Source organism: Phalacrocorax carbo, chromosome 18 (assembly GCF_963921805.1).
Source record: "Phalacrocorax carbo chromosome 18, bPhaCar2.1, whole genome shotgun sequence".
NCBI lineage: Eukaryota > Metazoa > Chordata > Aves > Suliformes > Phalacrocoracidae > Phalacrocorax > Phalacrocorax carbo.
In genome coordinates, this window is record NC_087530.1 from 6108601 (window position 1) to 6134734 (window position 26134).

The 26134-nt window shown below is 46.9% G+C and overlaps 3 protein-coding genes across 4 annotated transcripts in view; all 3 read right to left on the reverse strand.

The window, feature by feature from the left end:
* ABL1 (ABL proto-oncogene 1, non-receptor tyrosine kinase) overlaps positions 1-11818 on the reverse strand; it is an 84636-nt gene extending 72818 nt beyond the window's left edge. Inside the window, exon 1 of the mRNA XM_064469131.1 lies at positions 10449-11818. Coding sequence (XP_064325201.1) covers positions 10449-10584 — 136 coding nt within the window. The 5' untranslated portion in view covers positions 10585-11818. The remainder of the gene's footprint in view (positions 1-10448) is intronic.
* Positions 11819-17813: 5995 nt separating this feature from the next.
* EXOSC2 (exosome component 2) lies at positions 17814-22389 on the reverse strand. 2 transcript variants are annotated; one of them, XM_064468632.1, is made up of 9 exons: positions 22235-22389; positions 22062-22163; positions 21873-21918; positions 21509-21598; positions 21100-21165; positions 20866-20934; positions 19829-20005; positions 19519-19647; positions 17814-18635 (listed from the first exon to the last, which is right to left on the reverse strand). In XM_064468632.1, exons 1-9 carry the CDS (start codon positions 22357-22359, stop codon positions 18555-18557), a joined length of 885 nt encoding a protein of 294 aa, XP_064324702.1. In that variant the 5' UTR covers positions 22360-22389; the 3' UTR covers positions 17814-18554. The 2 variants fall into 2 exon arrangements, with proteins under 2 accessions (XP_064324702.1, XP_064324703.1); XM_064468633.1 differs by lacking the exon at positions 21509-21598.
* Positions 22390-24782: 2393 nt separating this feature from the next.
* Positions 24783-26134, reverse strand: part of PRDM12 (PR/SET domain 12) — an 8260-nt gene continuing 6908 nt past the window's right edge. Inside the window, 5 exon segments of the mRNA XM_064469073.1 lie at positions 24783-24860; positions 24863-24958; positions 24960-25009; positions 25012-25167; positions 25752-25770. Of these exon segments, the coding sequence (XP_064325143.1) occupies positions 24783-24860; positions 24863-24958; positions 24960-25009; positions 25012-25167; positions 25752-25770 (399 nt within the window).

The following is a 26134-nucleotide window of genomic DNA, read 5'->3' on the forward strand; positions in this document are numbered from 1 at the left end:
TCCAACCTTTATTATTCTAATTCATCCTTTTGCTTGGCTCAAAATATTACCTACTTATTTAAGGGGTGTTATTAGCACTGTGTGTTTTGCTAACCAGTAACAGCCTTTAGGATTTGGCCCTCTCCAGACCCATCGCTGCAGCAGTTCCAGAATGAACTCCTAGAATACAGCTGCGAGTTGTACTTAGCGAGCAACACAAAACACACAACACATCTGGTGGTGTAAATGTTGTCATACAAAGCCTCACTCTATACCCACTCTCTAGCAAGAGCAAGATAAAAAGCACCAGTAATTCTTGCAGTGAGGTCTAATCAGACTTAAGTTTCCCCAACAGATTTTTTTTTTGTCCCTAATGACATGGAATGTGAAGGATTGAGCAACACTTACACTGTCTTATGTGATCACCTCATAACAATAATTACTACTTAATACCTGAAACATGATAGCACCTTGACATCCAAACCTCTGTGTGGGAGGCACTATTTAGACATAACAGACAACCCACAGAAACCAAAAAAGTTGCAGCTTCTGTATGAAGATCAGTAGTATCAAATGATGGGAATAGCTTCATCTTCCCTCCAGTTAATTTCCAGTAAAGGACATCTATTTTGTATTAAATAGCCGCACCTTTGGAAAAAATGTATATAGCAAAGACGTTTAGTGCAATCCATCAACAGTCTTAAAAGAAATAAAGGCTTGATTGCAAAGAATTTTAAATGCATCTTCTTATGCATCAAGTTAAATATATTTAAGAAGAAATAACAGCTTGGCATTATTTCAAAATTTTTCACTTATGCTTTCCTAAGTTATTTGCAAACATTAGGTGTAGCCAGACAACAACAGCTCTAATAGCCGTTCCAGTAATTCTGGCTAAACTAGAATGTACCTTTTAAATGAACATTATGTGTTGTCAGATTTACAGAGGATATGAAGAGAGCTTAGAGCTAATAAAAATAATAAAAACCCATTCAAGCATACATATTTATAGCTTAAACTATTTTGCTAGATGCACTAAATCATCTTCATTATTATAAAATTCTCCCACCCAAAAGAGATTTGAGTAAAATAAAGTATTACTAGATTACAGCTTCACTTTTGTTAGCATTGTTATGACTTAATAAAAGTTTAATTCCACAATTAGCTTTGTGATAGCAGTTCTGACATTCAGGCAACACCAATGGTGTAAATAGCTGCAACTGGCTGAATATTGTTTTCAGTCATTCCCCGAGCGTCCTCGCCAGGAAAAGCTCACATGTTTAGAAATGCTGGACACAATACTACAAGAGGATTTACAGAATCAATTTTTATTCTGAGAGGATCACACAATTTAATATAAAAAAATAAAAATACGTATACAATTTTAAAAGTCAGCGTGGCATAACAGAAGAGGTAGGGGAATGCGATCAAGTGCAGAAGAAAGCAATAAGTGAAAAGGAATAGAGCACTGAAAACTATTTCTGTTGTTTTAAAAAATGAAGAATGGGCTGAAATGGAGCTAGAGGAGGTAAGGGAGCAAGATTTTCCCATTAACAGCAAAAGCAAACATCACCTACCAACCTCTTTTTCATCAGCAAGCAAGCTCAGAAAGATTAAAGACTCTAAAAGTAACTAAAAAGACTTGACAGGTACTATTCCTGAAATTCACAATTGTCACTTCTGACCCTGCTTCTTGCCATTAACTTTTGCTCATTTCCAAGACACTTCTTACTGCAGGGGGTTTGGTTTAACCAGAGCAAGCGATTAAAAAGATTCAAAGAAGACACCTGGTGGCCAGTGCAACAAATGACAGTTTAGTTTTCTCAAGGTTTATTATAAAGATACCACAAAAATCCAAGGGAAAACAGTTGAGTTTACTGCATACCAGCCCTGTTGATAACCCACTGTGGTCACGCCAGGAACTGAGAAAATGGAGTACTCAGGAACAGCCCTTCACCAGTCACATTAAATGAGACAGCACCTAATAAGCAGTCTTTGAACTTGAGCAACTTGAACACAAATGAAATAGCAAACATTTCCTGAAAGCCCAAACAATTTCCTATTTAAACTTTCCACGTCCTTATCCCACTATCATTCACACATTCAGCCTCTGGAAAAACAGTATTGTTTATTCTGGGAACACACACCAACAAAATTTGAAAAAAAAAGCCATGAAAAAGCCATCAGTTAGAGCAGGTGTGGTTCTGGCAGTTGATCAGCTCATTGGGGTCACAGCAAAAACTTGTTAGAGTTGATGTTCGTGTACGTTGGTAGAATCTGGATGTGCAGAGTAAGTGAAATTTCCTCCTATACAGCGTCAGTGTGACAGGAAACACAGGGAATGGGGCCACGTCACTCTGTACTTCCAATGGTGATGGGCATCGGACAGGGAACAAACAGCAGGTCAGCAAAGGCAGGAATCCAGTTCTTCAGGAGGCTTTGCCATCCAAAAACCCAGGCATTTAACAGGCAGCAGAATATGTAATTCAATATAGTCTTCATCACATATTATTCCCAGCTTCTGAGGCCACCATTCCTTCTTGGATGCACAAGTGGAGTGCAAACCACAACAGAATAACATTCAGCGTTTTACTAGTTTATGAGCTCTAAGGAGAGACTGGACCGAACAGGATTTGCCACTGATCAGACAGCACTTCAAAGGATGAGTCTATGGAGAGACAGACTGGACACAACTCAGGCCCTGGAAAGGCCTGAGAAGTACTGAGCTGATATGGTAGGAACCGAAGTCAGTCTAGAAGATGAATGCACCAAAACGCCTTAGAAAAGCAGCATTAATGGATAAGAAGCTTCTCAAGGCAGGCAACATCTAGCAATATTGATTCTTTAATACACACAATGAAACCAAAGCCTTAATGATTAATAATCTGTTGTGAAATTCTATTCATTAGGTAAAAACAGTGCACAAAGATGACATAACATAAATCAGGCAGGCTCCTCGCTCATGAAAGAATGATGATCTTGCTTGCATCCATGTAAATTAGCAGCAATCACTCTATGGAAAAGCAAGCTCATGCTTTTCACAACCTAACTGGTAATGGCAAGGAAGAAATGCTGGGAGAGGAAAAAAACCAACCTTAATCTACTTTCAACACTAACTCTAAAAAGTACGTTTGGCAAAAACTAAAGCAAGCCGGTATTCAGGGCACGCTTGCCCCATCATTACAATGAGAGATGTGGAAAAGGACTCCTCCCAGAGCATCACACACCATTTTAGCAGATGCGTATCAAATTTTGCCATTTCACAAAAAGCTATGCTTAATATCTAAGTGCAGAACTGGAATTAAACATGCAAGGAAAGGTCTAAGAACTAATTTAGTTAAGAACTAAGGAAAGACATTGCCTTAGGCGGTTTTGCTTACTAAAATTGTCTGGATGTTTGTTACCCTTTTTGTCCAAGATTCCTCTTCAAACTGATAAAATGGATACTCTGGTAAGCAGATTAATAACCTCTGCAGGTTGTTTAGATTGATCTTCAATCAGCAAAGAGCGGGATAAAAGTTCCCCGATAAGACAGTCAACAAAAGCAAAGCAACAAGAGTCCCTCTTGCTTCTGCTGAAACTGCTCTGCATGTTCCTACAGTAATGGACTTCTGCCATTCACAACAGTCCTTTTTATAAGGAGACTTACTACTTCTCAGAAGAATGGCACAGTACGCCTGAAATGACAAAAGACTGCTGGGTGAAGACACTAGCGCTCTTTATATGGCTATCAACAGACGTTGCAGATAGGAGGCAGCCCCCTCCTCCTGCCAAAAAGAAAGGAAAGCAAAGTCCATCTGCAACAATAACTCCAGAAGGAGGGTAGTATTTTAAATGCTTCCTTCAGTCTGCATGAATGCAAATCAATCAGAGCATTCAGTATAGCTGAAAGAGATTACACCTATAACATACTGCATGTCCATTCCCACACCATACCATGGCAATCCATGTTTTAATGTTTTAAACCTTACGGTGTGGAGCGAGTATACCGATGGAGCTGCAGTAATGTTCCGGGAAATTGGGGGATGCTAAAATACTCCAAATGGGGACTGAGGCTTAAGGCAACGCACTATGAGCCTTTACTGAACACACCACTAGTATCAGGTGGATGTTAAGAGCTGGACTAACTACTGCAACCATGTATTCAGACTGCCCAGCATCAGTTAAGAGCATTCCTCATCCGACACCTTGCCAAGACACTGGTTACAGTCACATCCACACAAGTAAACACAGCACAACAGCCCAGGACTGACAATACTCACCCATTTATTTCTTGTCTGCTTTATCAGAGTTCCTATAAGCACAGCTGGAAACACAACCCTATTGTTCCAAGACACAACACAACAGCATCCCCACCCTAAAGTGGCAATCAGTAGAACAAGACTTTCCAAGGCCATTTTCACCTTTCTGCACCCTCATGATTTGCCGCGTGCCACAGAGCCCACCACAGACAGCACCAGGGATGAAACCCAGGATTCCCAACTTTCTGCAATGGGACTGTGTCAACTCCTCACTTTCAAGCTTAAGATTTAAACTCTTCAGTTTAAAATACCACGAGTTTGTTGGTAAATGTTGAAGCATGCTGAATGAGATGACTGCTTACAAGCAATGATTTCTATTCTAATACCCTGCAGCTTTCCCTTACCTCCCTGTCCTGATCTTCTAACATAGCCTTCCTATTAAAATCTGTAAATAAGAATGCAGAACCAGCACAATCTATTAATGAAAGTCTGGCATGTGAGCAACCACCACCTATTTGTCACAAAGAAGATGAACTGCTTAAACATGGCAAGTTATCAAAGATTAGTCAGTGCACAAAACAGACCTGCTTTTGCCCAGGAAAAGATTAGCCTTTCCCCATCATCATCCACCTCAGCATGTGGAAAAGCAGTTTAGCAAGTCTTAGGTCTCTTTCCTAACATGTTCCAACCCTACATCAAGTTTTGTGGATGAGCTTCTTAGCAAAACCTACTGGTATTTGATAATTGGAGAAGGAAAAAATATAGCAAGAGCTTTGTATGATGAAAAGGGATATTGTCAAAGGCAGTAAACACATCTGCATTTGGTGTGCAGCAGATGTCAGCATTAACCAGGCTAACACTGAAGCACAACGAAGTGAACATAAGCAGTGATCTCAAAAACTGGGGATAAGCCTCTCCTAATAGAGAAGGAAATTAAAGCTTGGGAGCTGCCAAATCTCCAACCTAACAACCAAGCAAGTTTTGTCAGTTTAGAATGCAGACCTGTGATTCTGAAGGCAGGCTCTAAATAATGGGCTCCTATTAGGCCAATGTTAACGATATAATTTCAGGTGAAAGGTCTAAACAGAATGAGGAGTAGTAAAACAGTTTCTTTCAAGTCTCAGGCTCTGCAGTTGGTGAAGCAGAGATGGAATATAAAAATGCCCTAAGGAACAATGGAAAGAGATAAATGCAGGGTTTGTAACTACATGGGTTTAAAGAAAGAGAGTTCTAGTATGGAAAGAATCTCATTTAAATCACTTCCATGTATGGGCAATTGACTATCTAATAAATGTATATTGCATATAAAGAAGATATATTGACCTCACCTGTACGATTAAGGATAACGAGTACAAAGTCATATATCATTGCTTGATCACAATCTGCTCTGGACCACCCAGCTGATGAAAGCATATTACAAAGCTGTACAGTTCTTAATAACATTTTAGAAAAAAAAAAATTCTTAGAATTATGCATTTTCCTGCACAATCCACATTTCATGAAAATATAAACACCAATATAATTATAACCGTATATATTGTAGTATATACTCGTATAAGCTGGTCAATCACTAAATCCTGAGGAAGGAACCAATTATAAAGTAATTTACTCATTTTTACAATCCAAACAGTTGAAACATGAAATTCAACAGCGTAAAACAAGACAGATGATTAAACCTAAAGACCCTTAAAAATAAATTTTTAGTCAATAATATAGGAAAGTGTACTTTTAATTGTTTTTTCCTAATAGTGAATTTTGTAGGGCATATCTCCAACTGGCAGCTGCGGCAAACATACTATGGAGCTATTTTGTACAATTACTTCCTAGTTAAAGCACTAAAACATTCAGCACCCTTGTAAGAAGAGAAGTTCAGATCCAATGTGAAAGAGACTGTAGTAGGCTGACTACAGCTGTATTCAGCACTAAAGGACAAGAGAAATGGATCCAGTTCCTAGAGTTTGTCTCTCCTTACAGTAAGGTAAACAGCTCTTTTAAGCCTCCCTATCATTTATCTGCTGGAAGAGAAACTATCAGAAAGACCACATTTCATCACTGCAAGAGAATATGAAAAGAACATTCTTGTGTGAGTGCTTTATCAACTCTATTCTAAAGATACTTAAAGCTCAAAGCTGAACAACTATCATTCCCTGGTAGTGTAAAGGTATAACACAGATTCAAAATGAAAGCTCCTTTTCTTTCTACCAACTTTACGGTCAGCCATATTTGTATTTCTTTGCAGAATGTCTCAAGCACAAAACAATGAAAAAGTTGTAAGACCAAGTTGTTATCTATCAGTGATCCATTGTATGTAATGAGAAGCAGCATATAAGAAAGTCTTATATTCAAAACCTCTTCAGGTTTCTTCTTCCTCCCAAATCAATTATTTCTCTGACTGCCACAGTAAAACTGCCACCAATGACAGCAAATATGTATATCAAAGCTGAAACATCGTTTAGAAGACCTACATTTCAAGATATTTACAATCATTTCCCATTGTTAAATCTAAAAATCCCACTCAAGTTCCCACCAACATGTCCATGGAAAGATGGTCCCCTTTCCCAGTCACCATCGCAATCTTTGCAATAAAGAATACATATAAAACCCAACCTTTCAGGCTCACAGAAGCAGAGGCGCTGCTCAGGATTTCACCTCTCAGAACAGTGTCTGCTGCTGACCAAGCTCCATCACAACAGTCAGTTTCACAGTAACTGGAATTTAAAGCTGTGGACCAAATCTACCACCTTGCCAAGCAGTTATCCTAGCACCTCTTCTTCAACTCAGCATGAATTCAGTTTTGAAGCTTCAGATGCTGCTTTTACTTGGAGATACTGTTCTACCAAGATGCTTCAGGGGATCTGTTCATCATTCAACAGAGCAACACCTACCCAAGACAGTTAGAGAAGGTGTGGTGTTCGCCGATCACTCCAGGTAACAACTGCCAACTCTGGGATCAGAGTTGAGCCCTGTGGGAATATATCTTACTGACTTGTTTATTTCTTTTCAGAAGCCTGAGTTTTGCTGAGATTGATGTTCTGAAAAGGCACAAGACAACACTAGTGTGCAAACTTTGACTTGCATTTACAAAGTCTCTCCCATTAACTGTCTACTGACCACGGTTTTTCTCTCAGTCAAATGTCCCCAAAAAGCAGTCACTATAGACTGGTTTCTCAGCCAAGAAAAGCACAGGGGAAGAGGCAAACATTGCCTTTATGCTCTCTCTCAGTTTCAAGCTCGCAAGCAATCTAAGAGATTGAGTAATCTGCATCAAGCTGAAATCTATAAAATCCCATCAAGGGCTACCCTGCTGTCCAGGTAACTACAGCAGAGCAAACTCCAGCTTGCAAAACATCCTTCGTGCAGCAAGCAGCAACACAAAGCAAACCGTCCAAAACTTGCCCATGTATTATTTTTCCACCCTAATGCACTCCTCAGTCGTCAACTCATGAGAAAATTTAGAGCCTTTCTGCATTATTCTCACAGAACATTTGCCCACCAGCAGAGCTGATTTCTGGCCAGTTGCCTCCTTGCTTTCCAGAAGCCTCTCGATGCATTACTTTGAGCATTACAGAGAGCACAACAACTGAGAAATAGAATTACTTCCCTGGAAGTTATTTTGCCTTACACTGTTAGTATCTGATAATATTTACTAACCCTTTCAACTAAAATTCAATACTACTGAAGCAATTAAGATCGTCAGTGCTCTGAAAATCACTGTCTGCTGAACCAGCCTCAGCAGAACTTCGCAGGTAGCAATCCCACTGAAACAGCTGTACCAAAACACAACCGTAACAGGAGAGCCATGCTATTACCAGCTCCACATTTTTTTGTTTTATCATGAGTTTTAATATACAAGAACATCAAAAAAGTACCTTTAAGAGTTCAACTGTCTCAAGGGGTTTGCTTTAAGCAACCCACCCTGGAATTTCTCCTTAAACATTTCTTAGTTACAGAAGGCAAGAAACATGATTATCCTGGGACAAGCTAGTTCCCACAGCGTGGCAGAGAATCCAGATACTGTGCTTGGCATTTAGAAGAAACTGTGTAATTAAAGTACTGAAAGACAAACATGCAGAAATTTAAGCCCTGAACAAATGCCAGTCTATTTTTATGAACTACAGCCTATGGAACCACTTCTGAATAGGACAGAAAATATTAAATACTATTCTGTCCATTAATTATAAAGTATGTCAGACTATATATATTTCAAGGACAAGTTATCAAATAAAAAAAAAAATGAGGGAGATTAAGAACTTTCTGAAATGAACTTTATTTCCTCTGTATTTTTCCATACATTTTAAGGCAGGTTTTTCAGGATAGGAGCAGCTCAAACTCAAAACAGAGCTGAACAACAAACAACAGTGGTACAGCCTCCTACTGTCTGTACTTCGAAGAAACATTTAATACACTCAAAGGAAGAAACTTTTCCTCATGTGGATAAGCGAGGCTGATCTTTTGCAGTTCTCTTAACAGATGTACTGGCCTTGATGTCCCCTTTCAAGTTTATTCTTTTCTAAATCGAGACACTGAGGTCTTTTGTGGACATATGGTGTATGGACATTATAGACGCTATTTTTCTTTGCAAATGTGCTAGGTTCTTCTGACCTCAGGTCATACTGGCAAGAAGTTACCATCTGCCTATTCCTGTTAGATGATCAAAAAGGAGCATTTCTGGCTCTTCTGCTACATCAAAACATGAAAAGGTAGTTAGAGTATTGTACTGCTTGCCGTTGGCACTCTCGCTGTATCTCATCTGACCTTGAAACTCTGTCCAGAGTAGTAAACGCAGCAACCAAACTGGGGGTGGAGGAGCGGGTATATCGTAGGACTGAAAGCACAGCTCAGAAAAATCTAGCAGAGGGTTTATCATCAGAGGGCAAAGTTAGCCCTTACATTCTCTAACCCTCCCTCAGTTACCTTCGATTCCCAAATAACCATGCTGCACAAACATTGCAGGAGAAAACAGAAGAAATTACATTGTGTAACCAAATCAATTTTTCAACACAGTAGTATACATACAGCATCTCTGTCTGTGTCTTTGCTGGACACTGCACGGGATTTCTTGGTCCCTTCTACAAACAAAGGATGAGAGAAAGTTTGAAAGCAAAGCCCAGCTAAACCAAAACTGAATCAAAGCTTTCCTACTAACTACTAGATTGCGCTCTGAGACACGGCAAAGATTTCCATTTTTAATTATATGAAGATTATAGATGCAGTTTTGTTTTGTTCACAGATAAACTTCCCCAAGAGGACAAAAACTGATGAAGAAGCTTTGTCAAAATCCCATTTTCTTGTGGAAGACAGCAGCCAGTAGTCTGTCTTCTCAAAGAATATTGGAATAGAAAAAGCATTATGCAAATTCAGGGATTACTCAAAAAAAGTTTCAGTGGAGCAATGCATTTCTGCATCTCACTTTTGTAGAGATACCTTCAGTTTATAATTTCTTTAGTCTTTTTTTTTTAATAGAAGAAAAAACACAAATAACAACAACATTTGAAACAGTTACTAAACCAACATCTGACTCCTACTGAGCTTTTCATTCAGCTTTTTTCCCCCGAGACTCTCGGGCCCCTCTTAATTTGTGGAAGATCAGCAAGTGACAGTGTTTCTGTACCCCTAACTTGGCCACTTTCAGCCTTTAGCACTTTAAACCTTCATCTCGTGCGGTGATGGATTTACCAGCTATGAGGAGCCACTAACCCAAAATGCTGTAAACGCACTACACAAATTAACAAGAAACTGGTTTATTCCAACCAGTTGTCACAACAGCAGTATCCACACACTTTCCAAAACAAATCTCAAGTCTTTTTTTCCCCTCCCCAAGTAGCAGAGTGCCTTTCATAAATTAAAGAACACTTCTCCCTAACCATCAGGTGTGCTTAGTCTATACCTTCGAAACAGACAACTCCAAAAGGATGAAACATTTTCCCAGACTTTAAACTGAACCTAAGGCAGAAATGAGAAACGTGTACAATGTTAAAAAGTTACTTCCTTGTATTTTGCATGTAGCTGTATAACCACCTCTGCCCAGGTTTCAAGCAACCTGACCCAAGTTAAGTATTTTCTTAATAAAAAAATCACAGATTTGCCTTAAGCAGCAAGGGAGAGAAAACAACAGACTTCCACAAAGTACAATACTTCTGTATCAGCACTGTGCCCTTGAATAAATCCATATTGCATCTAGCATGGCAAATCAAAATTAAACCAAAAGAAACACCAACAGAAACCTCTTACCATGTTCGACGAAGACATTACAGTGTGGGCCCCCATGCCTTGATGACTCCTTCTTCCCTGCTCCTTTGATAAAGTGCAGGGCAGGCAGACTTGGCCTCCTTTGGTCCCCAAGAACTTTTCCAGGCTGCTGCCCCATAAAGTAACTATGGGCAGCCTTTCCCAGGACGAGAAGTTTTTAAAGAAGTCTGTGATCCCTGATCTTCCAGGTTGGGAAGGAGCTTTGAAGGAGAAAGTATTTTAGGTGGTTGCGTTGGTTGCACTTGCTGTGTGATAAAGTCACTTGAGGTGAAGAATTAAGACAAGCGCAGATTCCTCCAATGCTTTTGAAGACAGTAGCAAGGCTCCTTAGGTGACTTTATGCAAAAAAAAAAAAAAAAAAGTACAAGTTCTAACTGCTTAGTAATGACCAAGCGTTACCAAAGTTTCAGGCTGCCATATGCAGTACGTCTTCCACCGGGTAAAGGAGAATTAGTTCTCCTCACAAGCACGAAACCACATGTAGGCTCACCCAGGGCAGGAAACAGCCATTCCCACTGCAACCAGTGTCAAGGTTTCTTTTTTTTTCCTCCTTTTCTTTTGCATAGCATTGAGTTAGCAAAGGCCAAAGAGCCACGTGTTTGGCTTCAAGTATCGTTGAAGTCTAGCAGGATCAAGTACGCTGAAACCATGTCAGCTCGCACGGCGAAGCAGAGGCGGCTCTGGGCCTGGCAGGCTCCACACGCTCCCCGGGGCGAGGGAGCGGGACGGGGGGCTCCGGGCTCCGGCCTCACGACGCCTCGCCTTCTCCCATCGCGAGCCTCGCGCCGCCCGCACCGCCGCTACCTCTCCCGCACACCGGCGGAGGCGAAGCGGGCCGGCGGGGCCATGGTGGCGTCGAAGCAACGCTGAGGCCGCCGGGCCGGGGCAGGTGGCCGCCCTCCCGGCCTGCTGCCCGCCTCAGACGGAGCCGGCTGCCGGGGACGGGGTGCGAGGCCGGGGACGCGCTCCGGGAGGCCGGTTCCTGCACAGCAGCCAGAAGAGGTCAAACGGGGGTGACCGGACCGGCTGCATCCCCGCGGGGGAGGCCGGCGGCGGGCAAGGCCCCGGCGGGCAGCGGGAGCAGGGCCGAGCCCGGCCCGGCCGCGGCGGGAGGCGTGGAGGGGGCCGGGCGGGGGGCGGCGGGGCCGGGCGGCCGCACGCCCGGGGGGGACCCCGCCAGGCCTGGCAGGAGGAGGGAGACGAAGGGCCGCAGGGTGAGGCGGGGGCGGTACCCCGAGGGCTGCCGCCGGGGGCACCCGCGGTGCGGAGCGAGACTGGCGGGGGTCGGCTGCAGGCGGCGAGGGAGATCCCGGAACCCCCGGCGCGGCGCGGCCCCGTCCCCGGCCGGCGGGGCGGGCGGTCACATCCCCTTCCGGCCCCTCCTCCTCCACCGCCCCCGCCTCCCGCCCCGGCCGCTGCCCGAGCCCGGGCCCGCTCCCGGCCCGCCGCCATGACGGGAACCTGCCGGGCGGTGCGGGGCAGCGGGGTCCGTGAGGGAAGTCCCGGGGGGGGACCCCTGTGGGAAATAAGGGGCCAAGCAGAGGCTGGGGGACCGTGAGGGGAAGGGGGGGGGGGGTGAAGGAGGTGAGCCGGGAGGGGAATGGGGGTGCCATGAGGGGTCTGAGGGGATGGAGATCCCCCTTCCATCATCTTGGAAGATGAGGTGGATGGAGCGGGCGTGAAGTGGAAGATGAAGGAAATTGAAGGGGAGCCATGAGGGGAGAAGGATGAAGTGGAAGATGGTGGAAACGGGAGGTAGCAGAGATATTTGCTAGTATCACGTCAATAGTAAATGCTAGCCAAGGACCCAGAAAGCTCATATCAAATCCCTTACCCCTTTGCAACGGCCACCCAAGTTGTTTTCCCCCTAGATGTGACAATGAGAGCTCGCTGGTCCTCACGCCAGCTAGAGACCCCCTCCTGCGCACGGGCCTCAGGGCCCTGGCCAGCTCTGGACCCTGGATTTCTTGAAAAGATGGACAGGGAAGAAGAGATCCTTGCTGGGTCAGCTGTGTGCACAGCCATCAGCTTTTCCACAGCCCGGGATCAGTCACCCTGCTTACACAAAGGACTTCGCTTCCTTATTAATGCTGGCAGACCATATGCAGAACTTGATACCAAAAACAGCCAGAGAGGCCAGTGAATGTGACAGGCATTTTATTGATATACTTTCATGCACCATTTGGTAAAAAGAAGAAGTTAAACCTCCAAATTCTTCAGCCTGCACTGTGGTGCCCTTAGACATGCAGCACAAGCATTCCCTGAGCTAAAGAGCAGACACAGTGTCGCTGCTGAATATACTTAGTTTCTCATACGTTCTCCATTTCACCTTGGAAGAGAAGAGGCTTGAGGCAGCAGTTGAGGTCAGGCCGTTTTGGTCAAAGGTCTGTGGTTGCTCCCACTCAACAACGGGAGAAAACACAAATGCAGTTTTGTGCAGGAGCCTCCTGCTCCGGGTAACCATCTGGACACAGAGCGGCTTGTTTATACTGACTCCTCCCTTGTGACAAATCCAAACATACTCCATGTCTCCTACGCCATATTCAAGGTCCCTGGCCGACATGTATTTTTCATCTTCCAACAATAGCATCTGAAATGTAGCACTTCACACGGCCCTACAGGGTCCTCCACCTCTCCTGTGCCAGTCTGCTCCTACACCACTAATTCTTAGACTGATCCCAAACCATTTCCGTCGCATTTCTCCGTCAGTGACTCAAATTGCAGGTACTGAGGCTGTTTGTGCTACACATACGCAAGAGAGAAATTCTGGTACATTACACTGAGACAAATCCAGGGTCACATCTCTTGAACTCAGCAGAATTTTGCCAGGTTTTTCTCACTAATGGATATCAGCTTCTCACTGCGGTGATCTAACCCCCTGCTCAGCTCCCACGGATTGAAGGAAACTAAAAAACCAAAACTATCTGTCAACACAGGCCAAGCAGTCTGAGAGAAATTTTTTTACAAAAACCAGTACCAACCATCCCTTACTGAAAAAGTTATTCCCTTCTGGGTCTGACTGGAGCATCCTGGATAATCTCTCCTACCACGGCAGGGCTGAAGCAGAGCGAACACCAGAAGGCTACCACAGGTCCGTGACACTCAGAAGACCTTGACCAAAATACACAAAGGTAACTGTGAATAAGCAGGACTTGTGCTGTGGACAATATAGTCTGTATATATGCTTCTCCCTGTCTCACCTGAGATCTTGCAGGTGAATGTACATACTCTTTATTTAACAGACTAGGTGAAATTATCATTCAGATCAGCAGGCAGGCATTCCTTTTGATGCTGTGCAATCATAAGCAGCGAAGTGGGGCAGGTTCTTTGCCAGCAGCCCCCAACCTCTTTCCACTCAGCAGCTGCTCCAAAAGCATTTCCCAAAGCAGTGCTGCAGTTAATCTGGGGCTATCCCCAGGCAGATAGGCCAGCTGGTCACACCCAAATATCATAGCAAGATTATCTGCCCTCTTTTCCTTCCTGAAGGGTATCGTATTTCCCATCCCCTACCCTGCTGCCAGTTTTTGTGAACGTGATTGTCTTGTGTTAACAAACTTGAAGTTGCCCAGTGGTTTCAGAAATTATTAAAGCCAGAGGCAGAAAGATTGTGTGAATGCAGAATAAATAATAATTTTTTTAAAAATCTACAGACTGTTTATTTCAGTCAAGCCTTGCATGTGGCCTGTGTTTTACTGTTTACCTTCAGTTAAGTGTGGGTTGTTACACCCCACAGCTGCAGTCATGTTTCCTCCATTTCCTCAATAACAACATCTTAAAGCTTCAACCTCCTCCCCAAATAACAAACCTTAGCATATTAATTAGTGGTTCTCAGGAACCTGAGACAACCATTTCAGGACTGCCTATAATCTCAGCAGGGTTTCAGTATCTTGTAGGGTCTGCTCAAAGCTTTGTATTTATACCATTCCCCTCAACTGAACAGCCAAACTGCATGCGGATGATGCAGAAGTAATGTAATAAGCAGCAGTAATTGGATTAATAAACCATTAGCACAAATTTTAAATCCCAATGGCTATTACTGGGAGTAAAGGGAGGGGTTGCCATTCTTCATATTAGTACATGAATCAAACACTGCCACCATGAAACAGGAAAATTATTTCTACAGACGAGTGATTTTGTGTTCTCGTTCCTACAGGCAGCACTCACCAGCAAGGGAACTATTTACTAGCTCCCCTTTCAAGCACATCTGTGCCATGTATTAACCCTGGAGTAAGCAGCACAGGCCAGTGCTACAGCCGGTTTACAAACAGGCTCCATGCTCTCTGACACTGGTGACCAAAGAAATCAGATTGGTCTAAGCTGTTTTAATGCCTGCACAGGCACTTTAGTTCCTCATATAAAAATGAACACTTACTCAGTTTTTTTCCCACCCTGCTTTTGACTATGGTTTTGTTCTTAAACCACAGAGAAGCCATCACTTCTTCATTTTCACCCTACCTCCTTAAAAGTTGCCTAGCAAAATCCCACAATTTCAAGAATTTAAGAGGACACTGCTTTTGCTCAAGCACTTCCCATTTCAGAGGCATTTTTCTTATATAGCCTGCCCATGCTCCCGTGCAGACCTGCCTATGGAGAAAGGGGCCCCGGCTCCCCCACCTACCCAAGATGCCAGCGCCTCCCCCGCACCCTGTCTGATGCCTCACTCATCACTGCTGGGCACTAGGGAAAAGTCATTTACCATTTTGTGGGTTGTGACGGGACAGTCATACTTGAAGCCTCTCCATATGGGAGCCATGAGCCCCAGCAACACGTCCAGTTGCTTTTGAGATGCATGAGCACTGGTGGCCCTTGATATTTGTCAAGAGAGTGAAGTCACAAGATTCAGCCAAATCAGCAGTAAACCCCAGCCGGCCTGGTGCCTTTCTGAGACACCTCTGAAACTGCTCAGGAAGTTTCTCCCTCCCCACACAAGTTTGTCGCTCCCATCTCTTGTTACTTGCTGGCTTGCAAAGCTGAGCTTGATGGGGTTGCAGGAACTGCCAGCAATGCCCTCGTGGAAGCCTTCTCACAGAATTCAGGTCTGGGCTTGGCAAAGCCCTGGCTGAATTTGCAAAGAACAGCAATGACCCCTCGTGGCCAAGGAGGAAAATACCGGGACCTTCAGTCGCCCACACACAGCAGAGAAGATCCATAACCAAGCCTTACCAACTGGTGCTCTTGTTCTCAGGTTTAAATCGCGGATCACGGGATCACGGGAACTGGATGAGTCGCATACTCTCCCCCGTTTAATACATCCCCAAGGCCAAAATATCAGGAATGCTGCAGCGAGCGGGAAGAATCAGAAAGCTCAGTGCTGAAGCAATCCACATCTTGAGCTCATTTGGTTATTTATGCTCAATAAATGAGTATACAACCTGAAAACCAAACAAGGCTCACAATGGGGAGAAAAGGCTAGCATAAGAAGCCTGGAAATAGACCACAGTGTTAAAGATTTGCTATGTAGAGGAAAGAAAAACAGAAGGGAAAAAGAGACGGGGCGGGATGGAAGACAGCAACCCAGCTGTGCAGCCCACACAGCCTGCTGCAGAGACACCAGCACACTCTCCCGAAGATCTGCTATGAGAACCTGGCGCTGTCTCACCTTGCAGGTCTGATGGCTTGTGCTTGGTACCCATGAGCATGATCCAAGTCTAAATTAGCCACCTCCAGAGCACACTTCCTCAGCATATTTCCACTACATTACTGACAGCACTTTCAAGAGCATCATACCCCCCAACCCCTTCCTGACCTGTTAAATGCCTTCAGAGAGGTTGCTTGAGGACAGAGGAGCATTTCACATTGATGTACCAGTTCAGCAGAACCACTTCCACGTATCAAATCTCTCTGGGTAGTAGTGAAGTAGTCTCTTCACCCCTTAGCCCTTTAAATTTAACAAATCTGCGTCAGTTAAGTGGCAGATGCAAATAGATCTACTGGATTAAATACAGACCTCCCCATCAGCCTTCAAAAATGCTTTAAAAAAGGGAACACAGACACTTTATCTCATTGCTGGTATATCCCCAATCTGCTTATACCTAGAAGCCTCACAGCAGAAATCCCTGTATCTCCCCATATGGTAGTAAGATAAACAGCTGCTAAACTACAGCAACTGGGTTGGGAAAAAAGAGGTACTTTTCTAACTGAACAATGCAGAGGCTGCTAAAGCTTTTAGCCTTTTTGCACTCTTCCTGTCCATGCAGATGTGGATAATGCTGCTACCAGCCTCACGCACAGGCCCGAAAGGGTCACCATCAGGATTTAGTTTTCAAATTTCCCCATTCATCTTGAGGATGTGATTGTTGCAACACTTACTAGGGAATCCTCATAAAACTCAAAAATAACAATTCCCGGGTCTTGTGTGGAGCATTCCACCAATTTCCCCAAGAAGTTAAGTACTACTTTACAGAGGCAGCACAGGCAGAAGTTTGAGTTGTGCAGCAGCAGAATGCATTAACCACGTCCTTGCTTGTCCTTAGCCACTGAGCTCCGTAATGCTCTAGTATTTAGGTAGCAGTGCTGGTGGCAGACATCCAGCCTTTGCTATTTGGCAGGGCAATGAGGCAGAGCTGCTGCTGGGGAGGATAAATGCTACAAACACGACACAAAGCTGCCACCTAGTGCTTACTCTAGACCACAGGCAGAGCAGTGTGAACTAGACGAGAAACTACAAAGGGTATTTCTAGCTCCCAGGAAAAGATTGAGCAAATGATTTTTCCTTTTGCCTGGTACAAGCATGAGAATTTGCAATATTAGAATTACATTCAGGGACAAGTAGGGCAGACATTTTGCTTTCTCATCCTTTTTAAGGATCACAACACTGTGGTGCAAGCAGCTCCAATACCATACAAATACAATATATAAACACAATACACCTATAACATAAATGGCTCTAACATAGCACCAGAGATCTGAAAGGACATTCTAAGGAAAGCATCATATCCATTCTGTACAGAGAAGGCAACTGACTGCCAGCATCTGGCTCTGCGTGCCCAGTTCTAGCCACTGGCCTTAGGGTCTTCGCCAGTGTTGTACTGGGCTCCCTGTCATCCCACAGGCACAGCTGCTGCACGACTCACCTCCCCATGGGATCCTGCAGGGAAGCAATGTCGAGAGAGCCACTGTGAACAATGCCAGGAAATCTCCTTATGGAGGAACTCTGCACAGAAGATATGCTGAAGGGGAAGGTCAAGTCCTGCTTTACGGGGACGAGGAGCAACAGTTGAAGAGGAGATAACAGGATATTGCAACCATTCTGAGTGTCCTGGCACAAGGACACTCAAGCCCACTGTAGCTCTCAAGCTAGACCCAATTCATTCTGGAGAAAGACGAGCTAATGCACACACTCCTGAATGACTTATCTGTTTCAAAAACATTTATTGAAATGTAAAATATTTAACAGAAACTAATACCGGAGCCTCCTCAGAGGAGGAGCTCACCACATCAGCCATAAAAAAAGGGAACAGCAGGATGCATGGAGACTGAGAAGACATTGCTTGCCCATGGCTCCTGGCTCATGTGGACACCCACATCATGCCACATCCAATCTCATACCCTTGAGACATAAAAGCCATGAACAGCCAGGCTCAAAATGTGGTTAGCAAGGGTGCAGATACTCCTGTCCTCTACAGACTTGTACCCGTGATCTGCAGTCTTAGAGACAAACAAAAGCTCTCAGTCAGAGGACAGACTGGCAGATCTGTATCACAGTAAAGGAAAACCAAAACCATTTAGAAAGCCTTTGGGAAGAGGGAAACATCAGAGAACACATCCCTTCCTATCATTCTGCACCAAGTTCAGGGCACTACACACAGCAACAAGTGCTATGAGACATGTCCCAGTTGCATCTCCATCTTCATAAAGGTCGGATATCAATTTTTCAGGCTGCTGCACTAAAAGGCCATTGTACTCAAGTACTATTTAGTACTGTCGTACTAAAAGGGCTCAGGAGGTATCCTAGGAGTTAAAATGAGGGATTTTGGTATTTTCTGAAGTATGGAATGAACACTGGGGACTGGAACACTATTAAAAAAAATACTGAGAATCAAAAGCTGCCATGCTGGGACTTCAAAGGACTGCTTCTGGCCACGTGGCCTATCCCTCCAGGTCCAGCAACCTCTGTCGGGTTTCCAGAACAACCTCCTCCATCACCTCTGGTTTCAGAATGTCCTTGATCTGGAGTGGAAAGAAGAGTAACATTGGCACCAAAAAGCAACTACTACTATTGCACACTCGGTGGGGACAAGGGTCCCTGGTACACAGCAATGAGCAGCGAGTGAGTTTAGAGGGTTGTGGTCAAACAAGACTATCATGGCAGAGGGTCAACAGCAAAGTCAACTTTGCCAGAGGTAGCAGTCCTACGGAGACCATAAGAAATCAAAGGATACGCTACTGACAATTCCTAATCTTTCCTGAAGGACACACACCAGTATTTGGGAAGGGGAGGAATGACTTAAACAGAAGTATAGTTCAAAAGAACATCCCATCTAGCTGAGTAGGCTGCCACTGTGAATGAAAGCAGAAAACAATTCAGATCTTGTTGGTTTATGAAAAAAGAATTGCCAGTGATCATGCTGGCAGAAATCACAGAGAAAAGCTGTACAGCAAGAGGTCAAATTGAGGGAGCCTTCCAGCAGTGCAGGATACAGATAAAAACAGACGACCGGTCTCTGTACAATACATGACACTTGCTTTTTCGTTTGTGCTTAAGGTGTACCTTACCCTCATACAATCCCAGATTTAACACTATTTTCACAGGGATCGCAGAGGGCCCATAATCCCAGCAAGGGATACACATCTATCAAAAAATGGAACTGTTTCTCTATAGGAGCAGCTGGACTTTGCCAGAGGCAGAACCCTTCAGACTATCCCTGAAAATGTGCAAGGCAACTTATGTTATGCAGAAATGGGAAGTTCATACTGTCACTTACTACAGGTTCCTTTTGAAAGTCAAAAGGAAACCCTACCACCTCACTTACTGACTTCAGCAGCAACTGATGGGGCCTTTCTACTCCCTCCCTGCAGTGTGGAGGAAAGTAAACAACACTAGTATCCCCACCTGATGAGGAAGGGACGCTTCATAGCAATACAGGATGCTGGTGTCAAAGAGCATCAAATTCTGAGAAGCCAGAGCCACAATGCAGTTTCGGAGCCGTGAGATCACCTCCCGGTCAGACAAGGGAACCGGCTGAGGAAGGACAGAGGAAGAGATGAATACACATGGAAATATTGCAAGTGCACTGTAAAAAAGCTTTGTCTTGAACTTAATACCGAATCTTGAAAGTCTCAAGTTATTCACCTGCCTTTGACCATGTTAGACTAATGAAACATCGTTTGTAGGAGAAGGTTCGTATTCCCTGAACCCTCACCTCCAAGTTGGTGGTGAAGCCCCCTGCCTCTTCATCTTTCTGCTCTGGAGTTGGGTAGATCCAGATGAAACCGTTGTTGCCGAGGATCACAGATGCACCACAAGGCAAGTCGTGGAAGTGAGTCTTCTGGCGTTTCACAAGGGAGGGCGAGACCTGAACAAGCACACCCTGGCCAAGCTGAAGAAACCACAAGACTCAGCATGAGAGACACAAGCCACCGTCGATAACATCAAGCCACTGACATGCACTCCACTCCTGGTCTAGGAACCAGTCCATTTTAACATCTTTTCCAGTGAAACAGTGAATATAAAACCTGCCTGCCTCTGGGAGTGCTGGGAGGATTAGCTAATGCCTGTGCAGTCCTTTGAAGATGAAGAATACTCTAAGTGCTTAGCACAAATGTTAATAATATCTTGATTGTAACCACACATCAACCATCCCTGCAGAAAAATGAGAAGTGAGAGGCCCAATTTAGCAGAACACTTTCCCTCTTAATCCAATCGCTGTCCTTCACCCTTTGTGCAATAAGCACACTTCGCTTTCATCTTTTAAGTGCTAATACCCTTGGTCTGGTAATCCCAAACTGCAGTGTATGCTCCAGTGGGCCCTTGGCTTATTTCAATGCACAAAACCAGAGATAAATGCCAACTGCGTAAAGCCTAAAATAGAGCCCTGGGGAGAGAAACAAGTCACGGAGGCAATGGCCTGCAGAAGGGTAGTGATGAAGTTTGAGTCAGAAGATTTTTCTCTGCGGGGTTTAATTCCCAAGCAGCTAGTGGGGGAAACAGGACTCACAGGCTGTAATAGTGGACAGAGAGAGAAGGAGATCAAGGGGCAACTCAAGGGCACTCCCTCTGCTTTGGGGAAACTCTGCTCTGTGCTCCCATGTAGGGAGATTCTTCCTAACCTGCAGGAATGGTCATAACAACATCCCGTTCTACTCCAGAGCTTTTTCCTTAAAAAATCCCCCCAAAAGGCCTTATACAAGTCAACTGGAGCAGAATTAAGCCAAGACTGAGTGCTTTTGAACAACTTACCTTCCCATATTTCAGACTCCGGGTGTGCAGTGATATGGCCCCATCAGAAAACACAGACTGGACCTCTGCCTGTCAGTGCCGCTTAAGGAAACAAGGTCCCTAATGCTGCCCAGTGCCAACAGCCGCTGGCTGCCCCTGGCAGAGAGCCCTCCCTAGCAGCCAGGCTAGCCGAGGTCTGGCTGTTCTCCCCACGCCCTTGGCTCTTCTGACTGAGTGTCAGCAGTAGAAGGATACACTGATGAGGTCCCCTTCCTGCAGATAGTCCCTCATCGCAAGCTCATCTTCTGCTGATCTCCTTCTCTGAAATGCACAATGCAAGAAAAGTTACGTGTAGCTCAGAATGAGAAAACGTCAGCTAATACCTACATTGCAGCAAGACACCTGCGTTGCAGGGTGCCACGGAAAATGCAGTCGTCACCAAAGGAAAATCAGGCAGACTAGCACATCTTTAGATCACTGATGTGTTTGTGTCCAAATAACACTAAGAGTTAAAGATATCAGAGCACTACAGACCCACCCACAAAACCCAACACTACCCTTGTGCTAACTGGGCAGGGGTCCAGAATCTCCCAGTGCCTTGGCTTCTGCCATGGAAGCAGAAGACAACAGGGCTCTGGCACTGCTCTGCATGAGCTACACTCACCAGTTCCCCACCAGGTAAATTCATAGATGACAGCAACAGGACTGAATCTAGCCTGGAATTCGTTTCTACTTTCCATCGCTTCTGCTGAACCTGGAGAAGAAAAATAGTCTGTTGATATGCCCTCAAAAATTGAGCAGAAGCCCTTCAGCGGAACGGGAGGTCCTGCAGCCAGCCAAGCCTGCAGGAGGAGACAGCTCTGACGACGACTACTTCCTGCCTCATCTCGTTTAAAACCCACACGCTAACAGTGCAGGGGCACTAATGTGCTTTTAGGACTGTCAGAAGAGCTCCAGATCAGACCAACCTAGGCCAGCCAGCAGGCTATCCTTCTCCTCTGTGGCACCCCAGAAAACACGAACTTTACCTCCGTGATCCTCCCGACCACGACATCTCCGACTTCGCCGTTGTACCTGGGAGCAGGACAGAGAGAGCAGCCCATCAAACTCCTCATTCTCCCCAGAAAAGGGCCCAGCCGGCAGATGGGCGCCATCCCTCGTGCAGCACAGGTGCCCGGGCTTCCCGCTCCCTGCACAGAGGAGGCGGCCATGCTCACCTGGTCTTCAGCGCTTTGACGCACACCAGCTTGTTCACTCTCTCCACGGCGCCGGCCACGGAGGCGATGAGCTTCTCCTCATCCACGTAGGTGCCATGGCCCCTGTGGAGAGAGCAGCTGTTTGAGCAGAGCCCGAGGCCGGCCGGCCCACGCTCCCCCGCCGCTGCCCCCACCTCATGTAGCCCGTGTCCGTGGTAATCGTGTCCCCCGGCGCCACCAGGTGCTTCTCGCCGCCCCGGGGCGCACCCGGCCCCACCGGCTTGCGGGCCACCGGGAGCCGCATGCTGATGGCCGCCATCTTGGCTGCGGGCGGCGCAGCGACGGCGGTCGCGTGCACACGCGCCTTCCGCCCGCCATGTTGGCTGCTGGCGAAAACACGCCCGAAGCGCGGACGCCGCCATCTTGAGTGCGGGCAGAGGTGATGGGAAGGCGGTGAGGCTGGTGAGCGGCCATTTTGGTTCCTGGCAAGAAAGGGAATCGTGGGCTTCACTGCTTTGCAATCCAAAGGGAGAGAGGGGCCATGTCTAGTGCGGGCAAGGTACCGCAGCCCGCCGCGGGTGGGCTGTGGGGCTGAGCGGGAAGGAGCGCAGCCCCACGGCCGGGGCCGGCTCCTTGGGAGCCCGCCCCGCCGCCCCGGGCCCCCACCGGCCTCTCCCTGCGCCCCCAGCACCTCAGTCCTCAGTTGGGGTGAAGGGGAGCACTGCGGGCAAAGGCTGCGTTTGCCAGAGGGAAGCAGCACCCCCCGCTTCTGGGGGTGCCCCTGTGCACACACGAGTTGTTCCCCCCGTGTTCTGAACATAATCCCCTAATCCTCCTCCGAGGTGAAAGGCAGGGTCCTGGAGCCACACCTGCACCCCTGTCGGTGAAGCACAGGGAGGCCGACAGGAGCTGGGTGGCTTAAATATCTCCAAGGGACGAGGAATTTACCCCTCCCCTTGGCAAAGCTGTTCCGGCGGCAAAAAACATGTTTGTGAGGAAGTTTTATTCATTTAATTCAAACACCAGTTAGACTCTCAGAGCTGCTGAGAAAATACCAAGGAAAAAGGAGCCAGCGATGACCTTCAGCAAATGCTTTGCTTCCTCAGGACCAAAATCAGTTATTCTTTCAAGTAAGACTTGCACCTGCAGCCTGTCACGGCTGAAACGTGACCATTAATACATGGGAGATATCGAAGGATACCAACAGCTCTCGCTTCAGATAGCGACTGTACGCCTGGAGACAGGGAGGTGCCGGACCCAATGGCACCGCCCGCTCCCTAGTCAGCCAGCACCCACCCCTTCGCTCTCAGACCTGCGAAAGGGCGTCTGCGGCCCAAAGCTGACCTTTCCGCTTCCCAGCTGCACTATTTGGTCCAGCAGATGATGCTACATCTCCTTATTCACTGTGCGCTAGTCCAAACATTCACTCACCCCAACTGTACATCCTTGCCCCAGCATGGAGCAAAATAAAGCTCTCCAAACGATCCATCTTCTAAATGATAAATGTTCCAAGTAATTTTTATTTAGAATACAAGAGAGAGGTACAAATGTATTTACACTGTGTACATATACAATCAAATAATATATAATATCAAAGTTTTGTAAATAATGTTTTCATAAATATTTACAAAGTTAAAGTGACAGTTGTTTATTTTCTTTTTTCTGGAAGTAAAACACAGTTTGTGAGAACTTTATACATCTTAGACTTATAATTAATATTAGAATACCTTCTTTTAAGCTTTATGATACACGGCCCTCTTCTTTCATGTGGCAGGACTCCAGAGGGCGCTTAGAGTTGTCCTTGGGGACAGAGCTGGCCCAGGGACTGGTTTCCTCTGTCCCCAGAGGGCAGTAGAAGTAACAGCCGAAATGTTCCCTCACGGCTGCGGGGGGAACGGGGAGCAACGGGGAGCAACGGGGAGCGGTGCTCCTGGGGCCGGAGCAGGCACATCCCGCCAGAGCACAGGGTCCTCCATGAAACCTGCCCGTAGATGGGCATTTCCAGCCGGCTCATCGTGCTGGGGGTGTCCCCGTGGCACGTGGCCTGTCTCCTCTGCCCACAGCATCTCTCGGAGGTGGCAGGCAAACCCCAAGGCACAGCAGGCAAGGGGACTGAGGAGGGGGGATGCAGCTGTTTGCTAAGTCAGGGCTCCCAAGGAGGGAAATGTGTCCCGTGAAAAGAGCCACCAGGGCCAAAGCAGGCCCTGGGGTAAACAGGCAGGAACGGGGTGGCCACAACAGGGCTATGTCAGCCTTTTGACGGGGCACATGTCTCTGCTGGACACCCACTGGAGCAGAGGAGGAAGGATAACAGCAATTTTTCTTTCCATCAAATCATCTGTAAAACACAGGTGTGACTCATCCAGACCCAGCTTTTAGGCTGCCCCAGCCCTCCCCCAGTGCACCAGCAAATCCACACAGGGCATCCCACTGTCTCCCTTTGCCCCTCTCCCCCTGCCAACCCCAGGGATCAGCAGCCCACCCTACACCACACCTTCCCGGGGAGGATCCCACGCGATGTGGCTGCACCAGTGGCTTGCAGAGCTGGGGGGTCCCCCTCACCCACCGAACAGCCTGCCAAACGCCATGCAGAGATGCTCTGAAAATAAACCAGTACCCCACCTTCAACACACAAAGCAGCCCTCTGCCCCCCCAGTTCTGCTAAGGGCCAACACCCCCCAGTTCATTGCATGTCTCGGCACCAGTCTTTGTTGTCCAAAAACACGCTGCCGCGCCAGAGCTTCACAGCACCATGGTAGGGATGTGATGGGCCAGGGAGGCGGGATGGGGCACGGGCAGGGCTGGCGAGTGAGCCTGCAGTGGGAGGCGTTGGGGGGCCGATGGCGGGCGCTTTTCTGGTGTGCCCGCAGCCCGGCGAGCTGGGAATAGGCACTTTGGCAAACCTGGCACTTGTAGGGATCGCTCGCCGGTGTGCAAGCGGACGTGGTTGCGGAGGGTGGAGGACTGCTGAAGCGGCGGTTGCAGAAGCGGCACACGAAGGGCTTGTCCAGGGTGTGGATGCGCATGTGGGAGCGCAGGTTGCTGCGGGAGTTGAAGCCGCGGTGGCAGATGACGCAGCGCATACGCCCCGTCGTGCTGGCCCCCGTCTCCACCGCGTGGAAGTCCTCTGGGGACAATGGGACTGTCAGGCACTGCCCTCCGGCACAGCAGCTCATCCCCTCCCCAAGGCCCCAGGTGCTGACTGTCCTAAATAACCACCCCGTGCCCCCTCGCTGGCTCCTCTGCCTGCTGAGGATGCCCATGAGCAAAGACAGCCATCCCAGGCAGAGCAGGGTCCGCAGGCTGGCACTTAGGGCTTTTGGGATGGGGCCCAGGGAAGTGGCACTGGAGTTCAAGGAGTGTCTGGAGGAGGCTATTACTCATATGGTTTAGTGTTAGGTAGTCATGCAAGGAGCAGGGAGTTGGACTCAATGATCCTTATGGGTCTCTTCCAACTCAAGATATTCTTGGATTCAGAGCTGGGAACTGGCTCACCCAATTTAGGTGAGGGGGAACACTCAGGCCAATCTATCTCCCCTATAGGTGGGCACAAAAAGCAATTTTCCCCTCCCTCAGATGCAAGTAGAGCTGGAGGGGGCGAGCATAGGAACCCGCAGCCCACAGCCACGCTGCCCTGGCCCCAGCCCAGGCTCCTCAGGAGCAGCGCACTGTCCCATGTGTCAGTCCCAGCTTCTCCTGCTGGGGTCTGACCTGGCTCGCTCAGAGGAGTCTGTGAGTGAGAGCAGGGTCTGGCTCTGAGCACAGCATCCCCAAGAGTGCCCGGGAGCTCTGCTGCCTGCCCACAGAGGAGCACCTCAGGAAACCACCAAGATAAGCAAAGAGCGAAAGCCTGGGGAGAGACAAGCCTCCTGCGATGGTGATTTGGGGAAAGATCTGTTAAATGCAGAGTGGGGACATAGGCAGCTGCATCCACTCGGCGATTTGCGCTACTTTGGGGCTGCTTTCCCCCACTTGCACACCTTCCCTGCTCCTCCCTGCCCGGCTGGGTCAGGCAGCGGCTGCTGGCCAGCAGTAGCTGTGGGCAAGCCAGCCCCAGAGGTGACCCCCTGAATTACTGGGGACCTGCTCAAGCT

What these genes read in the sequence shown, in the direction of transcription:
- EXOSC2 (XM_064468632.1), bottom strand. Translation starts at nt 22,359, where the DNA reads ATGGCGGCCATCAGCATGCGGCTCCCGGTGGCCCGCAAGCCGGTGGGG. An exon ending in ACGGACACGGGCTACATGAG is followed by an intron (nt 22,164 to 22,234) that starts GTGGGGGCAGCG and finishes CTCTCTCCACAG; the next exon opens with GGGCCATGGCACCTACGTGG. An exon ending in AGGAAGGGGACCTCATCAGT is followed by an intron (nt 20,935 to 21,099) that starts GTATCCTTCTAC and finishes CGGCACTGACAG; the next exon opens with GCAGAGGTCCAGTCTGTGTT.